The 20,343-nt window shown below is 43.0% G+C and overlaps 1 protein-coding gene across 1 annotated transcript in view; it reads right to left on the reverse strand.

Annotated features, from left to right (window-relative positions):
- Positions 1-1,874: 1,874 nt before the first annotated feature.
- LOC122804488 overlaps positions 1,875-20,343 on the reverse strand; it is a 58,918-nt gene continuing 40,449 nt past the window's right edge. The window contains exon 2 of the mRNA XM_044074386.1: positions 1,875-2,690. Coding sequence (XP_043930321.1) covers positions 2,670-2,690 — 21 coding nt within the window. The 3' untranslated portion in view covers positions 1,875-2,669. The remainder of the gene's footprint in view (positions 2,691-20,343) is intronic.

Genomic DNA, 20,343 nt, shown 5'->3' on the forward strand with positions numbered 1-20,343 from the left:
TGATGCTATATATATATATATATATATATTTTTTAGATATATTTTTTCCATATATTTTTCATATATTGTTATATTTATATTTACACATGGTTTAGATATACTTGTGGTGCACGATGTTCCTTCGTTCGTAAGGAACATTTACAGCTGAGGATTTTAATGTGATCTTTTAATGTATTGTGCACTTTAATTCACGTTGTCTATCAGCAGTTATGCTGAACAACCAATGAAATTTTATACAGGCTCACTGTGTTCTTGAACATTAAACAAGTTTTACTTCACCTCCTCTGGAGTATTGCTGCCTTTTTTCGTGGAGTTTGAATTGTGAATGAAGTTACCCAGCGTTTCATAGCCAGCAGAACAGCGTGTATGTCTTTGGACTTTGGGATAAAAAATGGCAAGTTAACATTAACTCTGTTTGCCCGAAATGAGTAAACCAAGAAATTCAAAATTCTCTACAATGTAAATAGTGCCCTATTTGAAGTTCGAGATCTGACAGTATGAGTCCTGAAACTAAGAAAAGTTAAGGGCAAATTCAAGACAATAAACAAAGAACTATAAAAGTCACTGTAGCATATTAAACGTTTTCTTGCAAAAAGATAAAGTTAGAGTCCTGGCCATTTATCTTTTTCTTCTAGGGTATTTGCCATATTCTTCAAGCCGCAGAACTTGTATATGCTATCTCTAAGATTGCTGCAGCTCGGAGAAACTCTCCAAAATAAGTCAATGACAGACTTGGGAGATAAGTTTTCAAAACTGCACTTGAAGTTTTTTGCAGTTCACTGGCTCACACTTGCAGATCCTCAAACTTATATTGGGAACTCATTGTACACACAAACATGGATAATATACTAACTAATTGTCTAGAATAGGTTAAGCAGTTTCTTGTTGAAATCTGAGTTATGTAGATTGAATATTTTTTAATAATATTGTACAAATGGATTTTTCTATATTTTGTTTTCATCTTACAGTGTCTTAGACTTCTGGTGTGTACCTTAATTAACACCACAAATTGCTTTTAGCACAACTTTGTTTTTTTGAAAATAAAAATAAGAATTGAAACACTGTTTTTGTCTTAAAGCAGCAATGTAGTTATTCAATACATTCATTCATTCTTAACGTTTGCTATATCCAATTGAGGGTAGCAATTGCAATTACAATTTTTATAAAAGCCACTTATTGTCATTTGAACTATAGAAACATAAATGTTAGCTAAGCTTATCTGGGTATATCTCTTGCTCTATGTTTGTTTCATTTCTCTAGATTATAATTTTTACTACAATTTAACTCATTCCCTCCAAGGCAGCTCTGGAAGTGTGCACTGCAACTTCCAATGGGCACAGCCTAAGCTTTTCAAATTATGTGCTCACATTTAAAACAAATGTTCATATCTCTGAAACCATAGAAGTTAATACAGAAGTGTAAATGGAAAACTCTTCAGCACAAACAATTTTATACTGGTAGTATTATTTAGGTTTTAGGTCTTAAGCTGGACTTTATAAGTCACAGTAAACACAGAAACTATTAGGTTTGTAATATTTTGTAAACATCTTACCATTTCTACACAACCACTCAAGTTACACACATACTGTCAGCAGCATTTTGTTCACCCAGCTGAGAGTTTTTATATGAGGTCCCGCAATCCTGTCTCTGCTACTTGGTAGCCAAGACATTTAGAAAAATGTTACATCGTAAGTTTACCCCAGGGGATACATCTGTGTCACTGCTAGACAGGGGCACAGTAAACTAATTCTATTATATAGGGGACCTTCACTGTGTCACTACTAGACAGAGGCACTGTATTCTTGATTTATTCTGTACATTTTTGTACCATTTCATGGGGTGGCAAAAGCCACATCACTATGGCTAGGCTTACAAATGCCCCAGGGCAGATAGCCTAGTACTATACTATGAAACTATGAAACTATTTATGACAACATAAATATATGTACAATTATTTATCTTTACCTGTACTAGGCAGAGGTCAAATATCAATTTAGTCATGTTTGCCAATGTGTAAGCTTTAAGATGAAATCTTTTACTACTTTGTATGTAGTGTGGTTTTGGAATTATTAATGCAAATATTAATAGGCAATATCTGACACCTAAGGGAGTCAGTAGGATGTAACTGCAGAAACACCTGGAGGTGGCACCCGGCTGTAATGAGTAAATAAACCTTTGCATTAACAAAAAGATAAAACTACATAAAAATTAATCTATTTTTGTAACTAGAAAAATAGTGTCACCATATACAATTGCGTAATTCTCTGAATCACTTACACTAAATAAAACAGTATAATATTTTTGCCTGATTTGTTTCATTGATGCTTTAATCACAGGTCATATACATGCATAAATAAACTCTGCCTCAATCCTACAGTTTATTGGAGCGCATATTTGTAAACTTCACTTGCCTTCCACAGGGTGTTCTGCACTTTTTTGCCACTGTGTCCACAAAATCTTTATGATAAACAACCTTCATTCAAATCAAGACTTCACATTATGCTTCTTACACTGCTATGGTGTTTTTCTTTCCTCCATTTCTTAGAAACTGCTCCCGCTTTGTAGTCTTCTTGACTTGTTTCATATAAAATGTTAGTTGTTGCTTGGAACGTATTTCTAAGTTGAATGGTTATGGCTCCTTGTGTATCAGGATGCTCCACAATCTAGACCTATGTCTCATGGCATTTATCCTGCATTAAAAAATGTTAAATAAATACATAAATGTAATGACAATAAGCAATGCCATAAAAAGCAACTTTGATGTCAGCTTTTTTTTTAAATAAATGTTTTATTTGATTAAGATGAGAATTACCAGTTATGAAATGAGTGAAATAATCCAGCAAATTACAAAAAGTAAAACAAAAGCAGTTTTTATAAAGAATGGTTTAGCATGATTATTCCAGTGAAAGTACAACTGCAGTTAGCAACACTGTATTTCATGCAGCTTTATGCTATTACTATAAATTGCAATGCTGCCAGTATTTAGCAATAATTTTAAAATCACATCAGTTAATCATATAAAACCTGTAGTACATTTCTTTATATACAGCAAAAAATGATAAATTTCTTGAAAGTAAAATGCTGCTCTACACACTAACTACAGATGAGACAACAGTCCCCTCTCGTGGCAGAGGTAAGTGCCCCCCCTCATTTCCTAAAACTAACTTCACCAGCTGCATGGTTGCTTCTGTTCATCTTCAGATAAATGGTATATCCAGTGCAAGATGGCAGATTATGTTAGGGGAAATGACTTTTATGCAAATTTCTTTGACATCATGATTTTGTTGCATCCCAGTATCAGTTAAATACATTCAATGAAATGTCCTTTCAGATGTCATCGTCAGCAAACTACTTAAATAATAAGTCAAAGCAACTTATGCATCCAATATTGACAATTTGTTATATTGTGGAATGTTTTCTCTAATTTCAGTATGTGGTGAAACAGTATCTAGTGCAAATTAACTTCTGACTTTATTGTTTAACTCTTACATACAAAGAAAGACTTCCCCAATGTTTTTGACTAGGCCTGTAGTTTAATTTGCATTTACCAAAGAAACAAAGTGGCTTGAAATTACAAACAGGCTATTCACAACAGCACACATGTACGATTAATAAATATGAACAGTCCATACATTAAGCTTTACAACAGAACTTAGATTAATGGTTTTCTCTTGGTACTTGATTTCTGGCCAATATTTTGCAGTTTATATAAATTAGTATTGGCTTTTTACCTTGTCTGCCTAACTGTATAAATACAAGATTATTTTATATTGGCCATTACACTAAATATAACCAATGAACCATTCTTACCATATATTTCTTTAGTTACAATGTTTTCAACATATTAATTCAAATGCTGGTAAACAAGTAAGATCCAGGTACTCACAATCTCTTCTCATAGGCAACAAGGGGAAGGTACATTAAGATGACAAAATGAAAAAAAAAATAGTAAAAGCAAGCAGATTACAACAGGGTAAACACTATGATTAGCATACATAGTGCCAAGGTCCATATGTGCACAAGGCCAAACTGTGAGAAGTGCCACAATGCCTTTATGTAAACACGCTCAGTGCCAGTTAATGCAACTGACTAGGTGAAACTGAAGGGCTACACTGAAACTGCCATAAGCATTTAGACTTCTGCAGATTCATACAATTGATTAAAACAAGTATGGTTATATACAAATGTAGCTGTAATGGTTTTGACTGTAAAGTGATGACTACTTTCGGCTATTTTCATAACTGTGATCTGGGTGCAAACTTGTGTAGACCTTTATATATTATTGGCACTCAGTTAAGGAAAGCTGCACATATAAGATGTTACTGAATGTATGCGTGTCCTTATGTGCACAAGCTGATTGTGTCTTTATAAGGTTAGAAAGGGGAGAGAGAAAAAGTATAAAAGTAAGACATCAAGAGGGTTACACTGCAGGAGGAGGGAGAGGAGTACTATGTTTTTGATGGGGGTCGGAGCCCCCTCCACTTATTTTATTTTATATAATGGGAGAGTTGGAGAAGGAAAAATGGAAAATGGTACAGGACAGAAGATAGAGAAGAGTTGAGGAAAGCACACAATATTAAAAACAGACAAGACAGGAATGCTAACATAGGCTAATACTGGTGGGGGGGGGGGGGGGCACAAAACATAAAGATGGCACCAGACACAAAAGTTGAAGGGTGAGAAGATGTTGGAATGGATCTCACCTGGATTGGAGGGCCTCAGTTATCCTCACTGCCTCATGTATCTGCAGTGGTGAACCCCATTGATGGGGTGGAGACCTCTGGTGACTTGATAGATGGAACCAACCAGTTCAGCAAGTTTTCAACCAAATGGAAGAGAACTTGCATCACTTGAAGATATTTTTCCTCCATCTGCACAACTGCATTCTCATCCAGGTCCTGAAGCTTGCGCCGTTCACTGCTTCCCAGGCTACGCTGCACCAGGGTACCCACAGAGCCAGAGCCACTGCCCCAACCCAGTGAAAAAGTCTCTGGGCAGGTAGAGGGAGATAATGATTGGCCCATGACCTGAGAAGCATGATGTTGGGCTACTCCTGGAATCTCTGGACTTGTGGAAAAGGCAACATAACAGAAAGAGAGAGAGAGAAAAAAAAAGAAGGAAAGAAAGGGAAAATAAATAAGTAAGCGAGAGGGAAAGAGATATATACAAAAATGGAGACGAATGACTCATAAGTTGCTATTACAATATTATTTGACAGGGCATAGCAAACATTTATTAAAAAGATACACACTGATTAATAATGCTGCTAAATCATACTGGCATTGACTGTGGTGCACAGGTTAATTATGGGATTTAGTTATTTGTGCATTTCTGACCTAATTACCATTTATATTTGAAAGAGTTCAGCAAGAACTGTAACACGGTACCTTACTTTTTTTTTTACTATAGAATGGAACAGATAATGCAGGACTGCCTTCTTCCTAGGCTTCTGTAATGAAATAAGAAGTTATGTACCTACCATAACGTTCCATGTTAGTTGTCTTCTTTTCGCCTTCTTTCTTGCTGGATGCTCGGCTCAGACTCGGCCTTATACTAAAGCTCGAGAGCTATTTAACGGCTCGAGGCCCTCCCCCTATCCCACAATGCTAGGCGACAGATACCCAGATCTCGTTTGGTATAGCTAACACCATGGAGACACCCTGTTCCTACTATAAAGTTTACATACAGTGGTAACCACTGAGGAGGACATAACCTAGGAAATAGTCAAGCAGAGGAATAAGGCCTCAGAAGGATTCATCTCGGTCTGCCCAGGCTAGGGGGATGGCGGGTGGGATGCAAGAAAGAAGGCGAGAAGAAGACAACTAACATGGAACATTATGGTAGGTACATAACTTCTTAATGTTAAGTTGTCAATCTCGCCTTCATTCTTGATGGATGGGACAGCGTCCCTAACACCTTAGCCCTGGGTGGCTCATCAGAACAGCCTCTTGAGCACAGTGGAACCAAACTCAGCCTGACTCCTGGAGGTCATATCCAACTTGTAATGAGAAATAAAGGTATGAGGAGTGCCCCATGTGGCTGCAGCACAAATAGATTACATTGGAAGTCTTGCTTGAAAAGCTACTGATGTAGCTAGCGCTCTAGTGGAATGAGCTTTTGGTTTTGTAGGAAGTTCTTTATGTCTTAGTTGATAAATGAAGGAAATCATACAGGCCAACCATCTAGATAAAGATACTTTAGACACTGGCAGGCCCTGCTTGCCCTCAGCATAGGACATGAAGAGTTGGTCTGACTTCCTAGTTTGTTTTGTCCTTTCTAAATAGAAACATAATTGCCTGTGAACATCCAAATAATGCAGCTTCTGTTCAGCTCTTTTTGAATAGTTAGGAAAAAAGACAGGAAGATCAATGGCCTGATTCAGGTTTGTCTCAGAAGGAATCTTGGGTAAAAAGGAGGGATTAGTTTTGAGTGAAACTCTATCTTTGTGACAAACAAGATAGGGAGGACGAATATAGAGGGCTTGAAGTTCCGATACTCTTCTAGCTGAGGTGATAGCTACTAAGAAGAGAGTCTTCCAGGAGAGCAATTTTAAGGAACAGGTGGCCGCAGGTTCAAAAGGAGGGAGAATCAGTGAAGTTAATATCAGATTCAAATCCCTCGGACACGGGGGATCTCTAACCGGAGGCCTCAGTAAAACAGTCCCTTTAAGAAAGGCTTTACAAAGTTTATGGGACATAATGCTGGTTTCTGACAGGCCAGTGTGAAAATTAGCGATAGCAGCCAATTGGACTTTAATGGTGGCAGAAGAGGAGCCCGCTCGAAAAAGCTCTGCCAAAAAATCCAGAACACTGTGGACAGGGGCTGTAAAAGGATCTATATTTCTGGCCTCCACCCAGAAGGAGAAACGTCTCCACTTACTAGCATAGGTTTTCCTGGTAGTAGATTTGCGTGAAGAAAGGATGATTTCACGCACTGGCTGAGAAATATGGGGAAGCCTGGCTAGGGTTGGAAGTGGAGCAACCAAGCTGTGAGGTTGAGAGATTGAAGGGATTGGTGCAGCCTGCCCAACTGATGGACCAACAGGTCTGGCACTGGGTCCAGACTCCAGGGCTGCTCCAGTAGGTGATGATGCAGGATTGGGAACCAAATTTGTCGAGGCCAGTAAGGGGCAATGAGGATCATCCTGGATCCCAAAGCGGTCGCTTTCTGAATCAGTTTGGGAATTAAGGGAAAAGGCGGAAATGCATACAGGAGACCCCGGGGCCAATCGTGTACTAGAGTGTCTCTGGGGGAATGGCCAGGGAGGGGAAAGAGAGTGAAGAAGTCTTTGCACTTGCTGTTGAGAGGGGTTGCAAAAAGGTCACAGCAAGGTTGACCCTATCTGCGGAAAATCTTGTCCACTACTAACTGATTGAGAGACCACTCGGGAGGCATGAGAATGGCTCTGCTTAGCCTGTCTGCTATGACGTTGGACTTCCCGGGGATGTGCGTTGCTATCAGAAACCGTTGGGAAGAGATCGCCCACTGCCAGAGTCTAAGTGCTTCTCGACGTAAGGGATAGGACCTGGTTCCGCCCTGCTTGTTGATGTACCACACTACAGACATAATGTCCGTCTGAACTGCAATAGTCCCGGTAGGTAGAGAGTCCTGAAGGGCTTGCAACACTAAAAGTACCGCTCTCATCTCCAAGACATTTATGTGCAGGTGGTATTCTAGGGGTTGCCAAGAGCCCTGGACAGTCCTGCCCTGAAAATGCCCCCCCACCCGATCAGGGAGGCATCTGTGGTCACCATGGCAACAGGAGGAGGAAGAACAAATGGTCTGCCCTGGAGAACTAGAGGGGAGACCATCCACCAAGCCAGGTGGTCTTTGTATGTTTGAGTGATTATTATCCTGTGGGACATTGGAAGTTGTTAAAAGGACCATTGGGTAAACAGCATCCACTGGAGGATCCGCATGTGAAAACGAGCCAGGGGGACTAAAATGATCACTGCTGCCATGAGACCCAATGTATTTAGTACAAATCTGGCACTGTAGTAGGAGCTGTACATGTCAACGAATGTCTGATACTCTGTCTGAAGGAAATTTTGCAGATAAATCTCTTGTATTTAATTCTGCGCCTATAAAGGTTATAGACTGACAAGGCGACAATGCAGACTTTTCGAAATTTATAGATATACCTAGCTCGGAGCAAGTCTGAATGGTATAGTCCCTGGCTCGCAATAGCTGATGCCTGGTGGAAGCAGTAAGGAGCCAGTCGTCTAGATATGGAAACACCTGGAATCCCCGTCATCTCAAGTGAGCCGTAACCACTGCCATGCATTTGGTGAACACCCTGGGGGCCATGGTGAGACCAAAGGACAGGGCTCTGAATTGATAGTGACTGACTCCCAGCCGGAAGCGGAGAAACCTTCTGGAATGCCTGTCCATTTTTATATGGTAGTACGCATCCTGAATGTCTATGGAGCACATCCAATTGTCCTGACCAAAAAAGGGTAGAATGGACTGGAGTGTGACCATTCGGAACTTCGTTCTTTGAACAGACTTGTTTAATCTGCTGAGATCCAAAATGGGTCTCCAGTCCCCTGTCTTTTTTGGTACCAAAAAGAACCTTGAGTAAATTCCGGATCCTTGCTGGTCTGCTGGGACTGGCTGGATGGCTCTTTTTCTTAGCAGTTTTGAAATTTCTAGAACTGCTTGATCCCTTAGAGCGGGTGGGACATCTGGAAGGGATCTGTTTGTTTGTACAGGGGTGCGGACAAAGGGAATTTTGTAACCTTCGGATATGATAGACTGTACCCATCGGTCTTGAGTGAGGAGTTGCCAGGCTTCTGGGTACAGTGACAATCTTCCCCCAACTGCCTCCGAAGGTGGACAGTCGGGCAGCCCCTCAGGGGTGCTGGAAGGGTTTGTCAGAGAAAGATTCTCTGCTACCCTGATTTTGCGGACCCCTTCTGCCGCTAGGGCAGCATCTATTATTGTTTCCTCCTCTGCCCCTGGAGGAAAAATCACATGTGTCAGGGACGACTCTCTGGGGTTTACGAAACCACATTTTTCCACTCTTCTGACCTTTGGGAAATGGTCTGGAGGGAGTAGAAAAACGGACTCCCATGGCAGAGAGAGTCTTGCCTTCCTGCTTACACCTGGTAAGTGTATCCTTCACCTGTGGCCCAAACAAAGCCGAACCATCGAAGGGGGTATTTGTGAAGGATGCCTTAAAGGGGTCAGCAAAGTTACATAACCGCATCCAGGTGTGTCTTCTGAAAGCCACGCCTGTACCTGCGGCCCTACTCGCACCATCGGCCGCATAAGAAATGAGCCGCATGGAGGAGTTTACTATGGAACTTAAGGTCGGCAGCTGGGAGTTAACCTTATCCTAAGACCCCGCAGCCGATGGATCCTGAAGGGTATCACCCAGTTCTTTGAGAAGATCCCTCTGAAGTTGGGTGAAATGGCACAGATAATTCAGCGACTGCATAGCAAAGGTCGCTGAAAAGAACATCTGCTTCCCGTACCTGTCCATTGTCCTAGACTCTTTATTAGGAGGATGTACAGGTACCGAAGGGTCAGCCAACTCCTTCTTAGTGGCCGCTGCGACCATCATGGCATCAACTGGGACCCCCTTAGTTAGAAACTGTTTATCAGATGAGGCTGTAATAAATTTGGCGGGCCTACGGGGAGTTGGTTCCACAGAGTCCGGGGCTGTCCACGCCTTCCGAGCAACCACTTCCATGAGTGGATCAAAAGGTGGAGACACCCAGGAGGTGGAAGGGTGAGAACCAAACGCATCCAGGTACACCGACTCGTCCTCGGAAGGTTTAAGGGCAGTCCAATTCCCCCTCTGCTTAAGGATCTCCAGGATGTCTGAAAAGGAGACATCCTCAGAGGGGACCTTGGGGACCCTTCCGAATCCTCCAAGTCGGTGTCAGACGTGACTGACTCGGGGGAGTCAACATGTTTCCTCTTACATGTTTTCTTCTGAGGTGGCTCCTCCGAATGATCGGGGGAGGCCTCGGAAGAGGAAGATATCCCCAGTGGGGCGACCTAGAGCGTTTGCTCTCCACGCTTGGGGTCTGCAGGGTGGACAGAGACCGAAGCAGGCACCATGGGGGGAGGAGCCGAAGGGGCCGATCGTGGATCCGACCCGGGAGTCAGTACACTCCTCATGACCTCGAAGGCACCCCTATCAGGCAGAGAGGAAGGTCCCAGCTCCGAAGAGATGAGAACCCCTCCCGGCACCGAGAGTGACAGCTCCGAGGCTGATGTTGGGGCCGAGCTCACCTGCGCCGAGGCACCAAGAGGGAGAACGGGGTCGGGCAAGGGTCCGATGCCACTCGCCCCCTCGCAGCCGACGAGAGAGTCTCGATGCCCGGATCCCTCCATGGACGGAACCATTGAAGAGATCAGAGCTGACGATGGAGCCGAAATGTGTGGTATCGGCTCCGACGATTCGAGCCCCAACGAGCTCCGGCTCTGAACACAGTGGTAGAGTCGGAGGAGGAACTGATGAAGATACAGGGATAGCCACAGTCTGTTGAGAAGGGCTAGTCAACATTTGGGAAAGTGCCTGCGACTTTAATAGCCTACTGACCACCCTCTCGAGGTCGTGATCAGACAGCCTAGAGGACCGAGAGGAGTGGGACCTATGGCTCCGCTCTGACTGTAGTAACGGAGACCTCAGAGCTGAACGAACGGACTCCAAAGAGGGAGACATCAAACTTTTTCATCTCACAGAAGGCTCTGATACTAAGGCTGGAGCCGACTGAGGTCTCAAAGTGTCGGTTCCAGCCGGAACCGACGAGGAGGCAGAAGCTCCGCTCGGCGACGGCTCCGAACAGGGAGCCGATGTCTTAGCGGGCTTGGAGGGTTTACCCGACGAAGGCTTAGTCGGGGACCCTTCAGGCTTAACCAAGCCCCTCAAAATAAGTTTTCGGACTGAAGGCATGACAGACCGCACAAGAGTCCTGCAGGTGTAGGGGGCCCAAACAATACACACAAGAAGTGTGACCATCTGTCAGAGACATCTCCTGACAGCACGAGTCACACTTTTTGAAACCTGAGACATTAGTATTCTTAGACATAATGAAAATTAGAAAAAAAGGATACCAAGGAACAGGTAACTAGTGCTTTAAACACTACACACACACACACTAACAACACCAACGATATAATAGTAATATAAATAATACTACTAAAAATATCTAACTATTACTATCAAAGAAGTAGTAAAGTAAAGTAGAAAAAAAATATATAAAAAAGTAGTTGAATAAGAATAAAAACACTACTGATTATATATAAGAAAAATCAACGCTACCCTAATGGGTGGGGGGAGGGGGGACTCTGAAAAACTACAGTAAAAGAGTTTTTTAAAGGGGGTTTCTCAAGGGTTTAGAAGGAAAACACTAAGAGACAAAATCTAACAAGAAAAAAGCGATATATATATATATATATATATATATATATATATATATATATATATATAATAACACAGTAGAAAAGAGTAATATAACCTGTAGCCGGTAAAATCGCAACCTCGTAGCTGAAGAGGCAAGTGAGATCTAAGTATCTGACGCCTAGCATTGTGAGATAGGGGGAGGGCCTCGAGCCGGTAAATAGCTCTTGAGCTTTAGTATAAGGCCGAGTCGGAGCCGAGGATCGGCCCTGAACCCATCCAGCAAGAATGAAGGCGAGATTGACAACTTAACATTGTTTAATACTCATGACTGCCTTCAGCCAAATATTTCTGTCTCCTCTGAGACAATTCTTATACTGGTAATCATCCTCACCCTCAGAAATATGAAGAAAAGGAATGCATACAACTGTTGAATACATTTTTTCAAAAAGTTTTTTTTTTCTAGTTGTTGTGGCATAATGGATGCATTAATTAAGCAAACAATGCAGTTTGCCATGCTGGACTAATGCAAAGTGTTAGGAGTAATGACTGCTATGATTACTCCCTGACAATTTTATTTCCTTTCCTAACTTCTTTAGTTTTTGGTATGAGGAACTCTGTTCCTGTGATTTGATATACCGAGAGGAACTAGTGTGTCTGGGGGTGGAATGCTTTATTGGCCTGAATGAATCCATAAAGACTTAAAAAGGAAAACAAGTAAAATGTCATTGATATTCAGAAGCTACATAGCTAAAACAACTGTCCTTAAGGGGTCATTTGTGTGTATCCCATGGACTTCCATTACAGGAGTTTTAAGGTATCACACAGTGAAAACTCTAGCTTGGCTATTTTTTTTTTTTTTTGTAGTTTTTACTGTAGTCTAATAACTGCTGAGACATATCCCTTTCTTAATAAAACTTTGATGACCAGGATCCTCTGAGCCTTGCAAATCCACGGTAAGGAAGTAAGTCTATAAAAAGAAGTTATGTACTCACCATAACGTTCCATGTTTGTAGTCCATCTCGCCCTTCTTTCTTACATATGGGATCGGCGCCGACTTCTAGTTGGCTCATGGCCAGGTAGGTATCTCATGGTGCAACAGTACAATCCCCAGATCTTGTTTGTTGCTAACTAAAACTAATAGATATAAGAACAAAATACAGAAAGAAGCCCATAATAAAAGGTCTCCAGTGAAAGATACAATCTTTTATCCGTCTCCAGGTACTTCCAGGATGGGGTAGCAGGGTGGGTTCATAAGAATGAAGGGTGAGATGGACTTCAAACATGGAACGTTATGGTGAGTACATAACTTCTTTATGTTCTATAGTCCTATCTCGCCTTCATTCTTACATATGGGACAGCATCCCTAGCACCTTATTCTTGGGTGGCTCAAGGAAAAATACTCCTGAGTACTGTGGAACCAGAGGATGCTCTACCCCTGGAGGTTAGATATAATTTGTAATGAGTAATAAATGTGTGAGGGGTAGCCCAAGTTGCTGCTGCACAAATATTATCAAGTGGGACCCTGGCCTGAAAGGCTGCAGAGGTAGACTGAGATCCAGTAGAATGAACCTTGATTTTGAAAGGTAAAGGTCTACCCTCAGAGATGTAAATGTAAGCTATACAGCTAGAAATCCAATTTGAGAGGGTCACTTTAGAAACTGGTAAACCTTACCTGGAATCGGAGAAAGAAATAAATAATTGATCTGATTTCCTGAATTCTTTCGTCCTGTGCAAATAAAAACGTAATTGCCTATGGACATCCAACTGATGAAACCTGTATTCTGCTGTGTTGGAGTGGTTTGGAAAGAACACTGGAAGTTCTATGGACTGGTTCAAAGTGTTATGGGAACAGACCTTTGGGACAAAGGAAGGATTAGTATGAAGAGACACTTGTGAAAAATCAGATAAGGAGGTTTTGCAGATAATGCTTGCAACTCTGACACCTGCCTGGCAGATGTAATAGCCACCAAAAACAAAGTCTTCCAAGACAAAAATTTCAAAGGAGATGAATGAGAAGGCTCAAATGGTGGATAAGTCAATTTGGATAGCACAAAAATTAAATCCCATGAAGCAACAGGTTCTTGAAATGGGGGTATTAATAAAGTGGCAACTTTGAGGAAGGTTTTGCACAGCTTATGTGACATCAGATTAGAGTCTTGTATGGCTAGATGAAAATTAGAAATCGCTGCCAATTGAACCCTGATAGTGGCAGCCGCAGATCCCTGGTGGAAAAGCTCAGACGGGAACTCCAAAACCACCAGAATGGAGGCGGTATAAGGGTCAACATTCTTTTTCTCAGCCCAGATAAAGAATCTCCTCCATTTGCTGGAATATAGTCCCCTAGTGGAGGGTTTATGGGAGGACGTTAGTATATGAGTTACAGAGGGTGAGAAATAGTGAAGCCTGACTAGGGATGGAACTGGAGCAGCCAAGCTGTCAAACTGAGGGTGTGTAAAGTGGGATAAAGCGAGCCTGACGAGTGTCAAGAGATCTGGTACTGGGTCCAGAATCCAAGGATCGTCTAGGAGAAGAGGCTCGAGAAAGGGGGAAGCAAATCTGACGAGGCCAGTAAGGAGCAATGAGGATCAGTTTGCTTCCCAGTCATTTCGCTTTCTGAATAACCTTGGGTATGAGAGGAAATGGAGGAAAAGCATAAAGGAGACTCAGTGGCCAATCGTGAACAACAGTGTCTCTGGGTGACTCTTCCCGGAGGGGGGATGAGGGAAAAATAGCTGCTGCATTTGGCTTTGATGGGGCTGGCAAAGAGATTGCAGCAAGGCTGTCCCCATCTGCAGAAAATCTGCTCTGCTATTTCCTGTTTCAGAGACTACTCATGAGGCATCAAGATTGCCCGACTGAGCTTGTCGGCTATCAAGCTGGTTGCCCCTGGAATGTGCCTTGCCACCAGAAAACCCTGGGAAGATATCGCCCATTTCCATACTCGAATGGCCTCTCGATAGAGTGGGTATGATCTGGTTTCGCCCTGTTTGTTGATATACCATACTACCGACATGTTGCCTGATTGTATAACAATCATCCACAGAGGCAGAAGGTCGTGAAATGCTTGCAATGCCAGGAGCACTGCCCTCATCTCTAGAACGTTAATATGCAGATGAGCCTCGTGATCTTGACATGTGCCTTGGACAGTCCTGCCTAGATAATGCCCCCCTCCCTATCTGTGAGGCATCCGTGGTCACAGTGGCAACGGGTTGGCTAGGAACAAATGAAGTGCCCATGGCTAACTGATTAGGTAGAGTCCACCAAATGAGTCTGACAGCAGTATGGGATGAGATAATGGTAGGTGCTGAAAGGACCATTAGGACGACAGCAGCCACTGAAGAATCCTCATGTGTAGTCTGGCTAGTGGTACTAGTAAAATGGGGGAAGCCATGGTCCCTAGAAGCTGCAGAATAGACTTGGCCTTGACCTTTCATAAGGGAAGAAGACATTAAATTTGAAGAACCAGATTCTGTGCTCTTTCTATAGGAAGACAAGCCAACATGTTTACTGTGTCTAACTCTGCGCCTATAAAAATCACAGATTGAGAGGCAATAAGGCAGATTTTTCCCAGTTTACAGAAATCCCCAACTGGGCACAAAGTTGTATGGTAGCGTCCCTGGTCTGAAGAAGTTGATGTCTGGTGGAAGCGGTCAACAGCCAGTCGTCCAGATACAGAAACACCTGGAATCCTCCACATCTCAGGTGAGCTGTCACTACTGCCATACACTTGGTGAACACCCTGGGTGCTATGGTGAGATCAAAGGGAAGAGCACGAAACTGGTAATGACTGGCTCCCAGCTGAAAGCGTAAATAACTCCTTGACACCCTGTCCATTTTTATGTGGTAGTAAGCGTCTTGGAGATCTATTGAGCACATCCAATTGTCTTTCCCTAACAACGGGAGTATAGACTGCAGTGTCACCATCTGGAACTTGTCCTTCTTTACTGATTCATTCAATCTGCTAAGGTCCAAGATGGGCCTCCAGTCCCCTGTACGTTTTGGCACTAAAAAGAATCTGGAGTAAGTTCCAGATCCTATTTGGTCTGCTGGGACGGTTTGGATGATTCTTTTTGTCAGCAACTTGTTGATCTCCACAGTTGCCTGATCCCTGTGATTGGGGTGGAACATCAGGAATCCTCTTGGGAACATAAGGTGGAAGAGAAAAGGGTATGATATAACCTCTGGTAATAATTCTTTGTACCCACTTGTCTTGAATGATACTTAGCCAGGCTTCTGGATACAAAAAAATGTGACCCCTGACTGTCTCCAGAGAAGCACAGTCAGGCTCCACATCAGGAGCGTTGGTAAGGCCGGCCCCAAAATGAATCGTGACCTCCTTGGTTTTGCAGTCCGCCCCCGGCCTCTAGGGTGATGTTTACCATTTCCTCCTCCTCCTCTGCCTCTGATGGAGGAGTCACACTGTGAATCTTGGAAAAACTTCTGGGACTTCTTGAACCACATTTTACCACCCTTCTGACCCTTAGGGTATGGTCTAGAGGGGACAGTAAAATGTACTTCCATGGCAGAAAGTGTTTTCCCTTCTTGCTCGCACAGGGTGAGAGTGTCCTTTACCTTGGATCCAAACAATGAGGAACCATCGAAGGGGGCGTTGATAAAGGTAGACTTGAACGGTTCCACAAAATTACACAAACGCATCCAGGAATGATGTCTTAAGGAAGTTCCTGAACCTGCTGCTCTACTCACTCCATGGGCTGCAAACGAAATAAGCCTCATGGATGAGTTGACAACAGTGTTCAAAGAGGACAACTGGGCAGACACCTTGTCAGGGACTACCTCAGTACATGTACCTTGTAGAGAATCTCCTAACTCCTTAAGGAGATCTCTCTGAAGCCTTGTGAAGTGTGTAAGGTAAAGTTCAGCGATCTAAGAGTAAATGCCACTGAAGAGAAGATACGCTTCCTGTATCTGTCCATCATTCGAGACTCCTTATTCGGCAGATGAACAGAAGAAGAAGTCTCTGCTAGCTCCATCTTAGTGGCCACCGCCACCACCATAGCATCTACGGGAACACCTTTAGATAAAAATTCCTTTTCTCTGGGTGCACAAAGAAACTTATTTGGTCTCCTGGGGACTGGCTCCACGACATCAAGAGTATCCCGCACCTTCTGACTAACTAGCTCCATCAGTTCGTCAAAAGGTGGAGACACCCAAGAGGCTGAAGGTTGAAGCCCGAAAGCCTTCAGGTACACTGACTCATCATCAGAAGGGGTGACAGTGGGCCAGCCGCACCTCTGCTTAAGGATTTCCAGGATGTCTATGAAGGAGACATCATCACAGGACGACTTGGGGGACCCTTCTGACTCCTTAAGGTTAGTGCTGGAGGTCAGAGACGAATCCTGGGAGTCTACATGCTTCCTCTTACATGTTCTCTTCTGTGGGGGCTCCTCGGAAGGATTTCCAGGGAGGTCTCGGAAGAGTGGGGGCCACCAGCCAGTGTCTCCTAAGGCTGCGGGTCTCTGCTGTCCAAGGAGGGAGTAGGAGCTGAGACAGAAGTACGTGCCCTATGGGGGGAGAGTGTCGGTACCCCTGGTAGGAGCTGACGATCGGGACAGCACACTCCTCATCATCTCGAATGCCAACCTCTCTGGCTCCGAAGACCTCCTCGGCTCCAAAGAGACTGAGGATGCCATCTGTTCCAGAGCCATCAGCTCCGAGATAGGCATAGGATCCAAACTCACCCTTGCCGACGTGCCAAGAGGGAGGCTCGGAACCGAAGAGGTTCAGTTCCAGGCATCCCTGTCGGGGCCGACCAGGGAGCTTCGGCTCCTAGAAACCCCGGATGGCACCAAGAGTGTCAGAGCAGGACTCTGTTCCGAAACAACTACAGGGGGAGCTGGAATTGAGGGTTCCATCAGCGGTACCAAACACTCTGACTCCAAAAGGCCAGCATGGCTCAGAGGAGGAATCACCAAAAGGGGCATAATGGACTCAAGTGGCTCCGGATCCGACTAGGTCAGAGCCAACAATTTCAGTAAGGCAGACGACTTCAAAAGTCTCAGCACTACCCTCTCCACATCTTCTTCCGATAAACTCCTGGAAGACCTGGAGGACAGAGTAGGAGAATGGGATCTCTGCAGTATTGGTGATTTCAATGTAGGGGAGACTGGTAATGGTTCCAAAGACTGGCTCCGTTGAATACTCTCAGCGGTCGGCTCCAAGCTACATGGCACTGACCCTGTAATCACAGTAGTACTACTCTCAATCGGCTCTGAACTCTGTGGAGCCGAAGAGACAGTAAATTTGTCAGGTTTAGTAATTTTAAGAGGAGACTCCAAGACACCTACCGGTGCCGGGGAGGGCCTCTTAGAGGACTTGGACTTTTCCTTTTTAGATCCCTGAGATCTAGCAGAGGAGGAAGAGATAGCCAGATCTTCCTCAAAAGAAAGTTTTAGGAGACCTTTTAGAATAAGCTTATTTTTCCTTTCTTGCAACACCCTAGCACTAAAACAGTGGCAAAATAAGCAAGTTTCCTGTAAGTGGATGGCCCCAAAACAGTAAATGCAGTTACTGTGGCCAACAGTTATAGACATCTTCTTTGAGCATTTTATGCATTTTTTGAAGCCAGATGGGTTATGGTCCTTGCTTTCCTTAGACATTCTCACAGAAGCTGAACTCACACACACACACCCCAGAAGAAAGGGAGGACTAGGTCCTCTAACATAAACGGGCCTAGCCCAGGCAGGAAGAGAGAGGGAAAACTAGATCTTCTAACTAAAACAGAACTAGGTGGGATGAAAACGTTTGAAAAGCCGCACACTCAACAGGAATAAAGTCTCAAATGTAGAATTACTACACAAAATAACAGAACTTCGTTCTGTTTGCAACACTACATATATTAGCAAGTGGAAAATCCACCACAAAGTTATGACCTATAACTATTTAACAACACACACTGCCTAGCTGAGCACAAAGGAGTCTACAATTACTAATATCTAATATATTAAACAAGCAAAAACTGGCACATAGGATACAAAGTACTAAATGGCAAAACAGCCAACTGTACTTAAAGAAATTGCACACAAACGGTGCACTAGTAAACACTAACTATTCTAATTGCAACTACACAAACTATAACTATACAATGCTGTATTAAGGTAAAACAGGAAAAATTATCCAAAAATTTTGAATAAATTTGAAGACTTAGCCACAGCCAACAGAAGCACATCCAAACTCATCGATGCAGCAAATGAGATCTGGGGATTGTAATGGTGCACTATGGGATACCTACCTAGCCACGAGCCAACTAGAAGTCTTCCAGCTTGTAAATAGGCCGAGTCGGAGCCGAGGATCGGCTATCCCATATGTAAGAATGAAGGCGAGATAGGACTACAGAACATCTATACATACTTTTTGCTACAACTTCTCCAGAGACAGGAAATCTATGACTGCAGGACCCGAAAACATTTAAATGGTTCCCAGTAGAATCACATATATTTGTTTTCTCAAATTGTTGGAGTTTTTCCCCCATCCACTGTAAAAACCACCAAGGCTGGTATAAAAGGTTGGAAGTCACAATGTCTTGGGGTGTGGGGTACTGAAATGAGTCAGGCTGTCACTGGGAGGTTAGGTATACAAGGTCTAAAACAACTTTGTTACCTGTATTTATTGTCCACTCAGCAGATGTAATGAACTGATCTGTCCTGGCCATTGAATAGTTCAGGCCCAGCTTAGTGCATAATCAAGTTATCAGTTAATGAAGGACAACCTTTCTTAGACATTCCTAAAGAATGAGAAACTGAACTTAAAATACTTAGACAAGGGGTCATATCCCCCAAGTACAAACATCTAAACCACTTAAAGGACAGGAGACAAAATTAAATTCCCTGGCAACTGCAGCTGCACCTTCAGTAAATTCCTGCATTTTTTCAACCACAGCCTTGGTCTCATCAGCTGAATGAAATAGTGAGAAAATAAGTCAACTGATTATGAAGATTGCACACTTGTAAAACTGGTAAGGAAACACAAATATTGACTGTAACACTGTTTAAAGGTGGAAATCCTTTGTGCCCACACACAAAGTAAATTTATTTAAGTAGATAAAGTTACCAAAAATATAAAAAAACCCCAATAGTATACAGTCCACGTGCTGTCCGTGTTTAAATGTTATCTTATAAATTCTCACAGGCAATATGAAGTTCGAAAAAATGTGAATAAATAAAGCCAGACCTGGGTTCCAGTTAGAAAAGTAGTAAAAGTAAGTCCGTTTGATCGTATGTGCACTTCAGTGAATTCCTATTCAGGATGGCCGGCCCTGGTAGCGGTGTTGTTGCTAATCCAATGCTGTTAGCGTGAGCACACAATAACTGGAATGGAAATTTTGTACAAAAGTAGAATCCAACCGGTGAAAAAAGTTTCCGTGGCAAAATACAGCTAACAGTCACTGAGTGCAATCCGGCGAACTGTCCGCCGAAAGCTGTTAAGTGTAGGCAGACTGAAAAACCAAGTCCGCCCAAGCTTTAGCGCAAAGTCTGAAATTTTCTTCACGAACCCAGTCCGGCTAAGATAGCAGCAAAGTGAAGCAAAATAAAGCCCAAGTTAATGGGCTTTCACAATCCAATGTGGGCACAAAGGATTTCCACCTTTAAACAGTGTTACAGTCAATATTTGTGTTTCCAAGTCAACTGATTATCCCAGACTTCTATCCATGTTAGAACCAACTCCTCCTAGCAACTCTATAACATTTAAGATGTACAAATTATGTGAGGATGTACTATTTAGGATTGCCACCCCCTCCTCTTAAAAGGAATGGAGGAGGAATTATAACCCACTGTGGAAAGTTTAGCATGCTCAGAGGGGCTAAGGTATGCCTCCAGTAGGCATCAGGTTTAATTAACTTAAAATGTGAAGACTTTTTCCCTTTCTCAGAATTGTTTGGCTCATTAGTATTTAACAAAACAGTCTTTTAATGTCATGAGTATTAACAAAACAATCTAAAGATTAACAGTTGTGAAAATTCACAACACAGA

The sequence above is a fragment of the Protopterus annectens genome, chromosome 6.part0, assembly GCF_019279795.1.
Source record: "Protopterus annectens isolate FY-2018-M chromosome 6.part0, PAN1.0, whole genome shotgun sequence".
Classification (NCBI taxonomy): Eukaryota; Metazoa; Chordata; order Ceratodontiformes; family Protopteridae; genus Protopterus; species Protopterus annectens.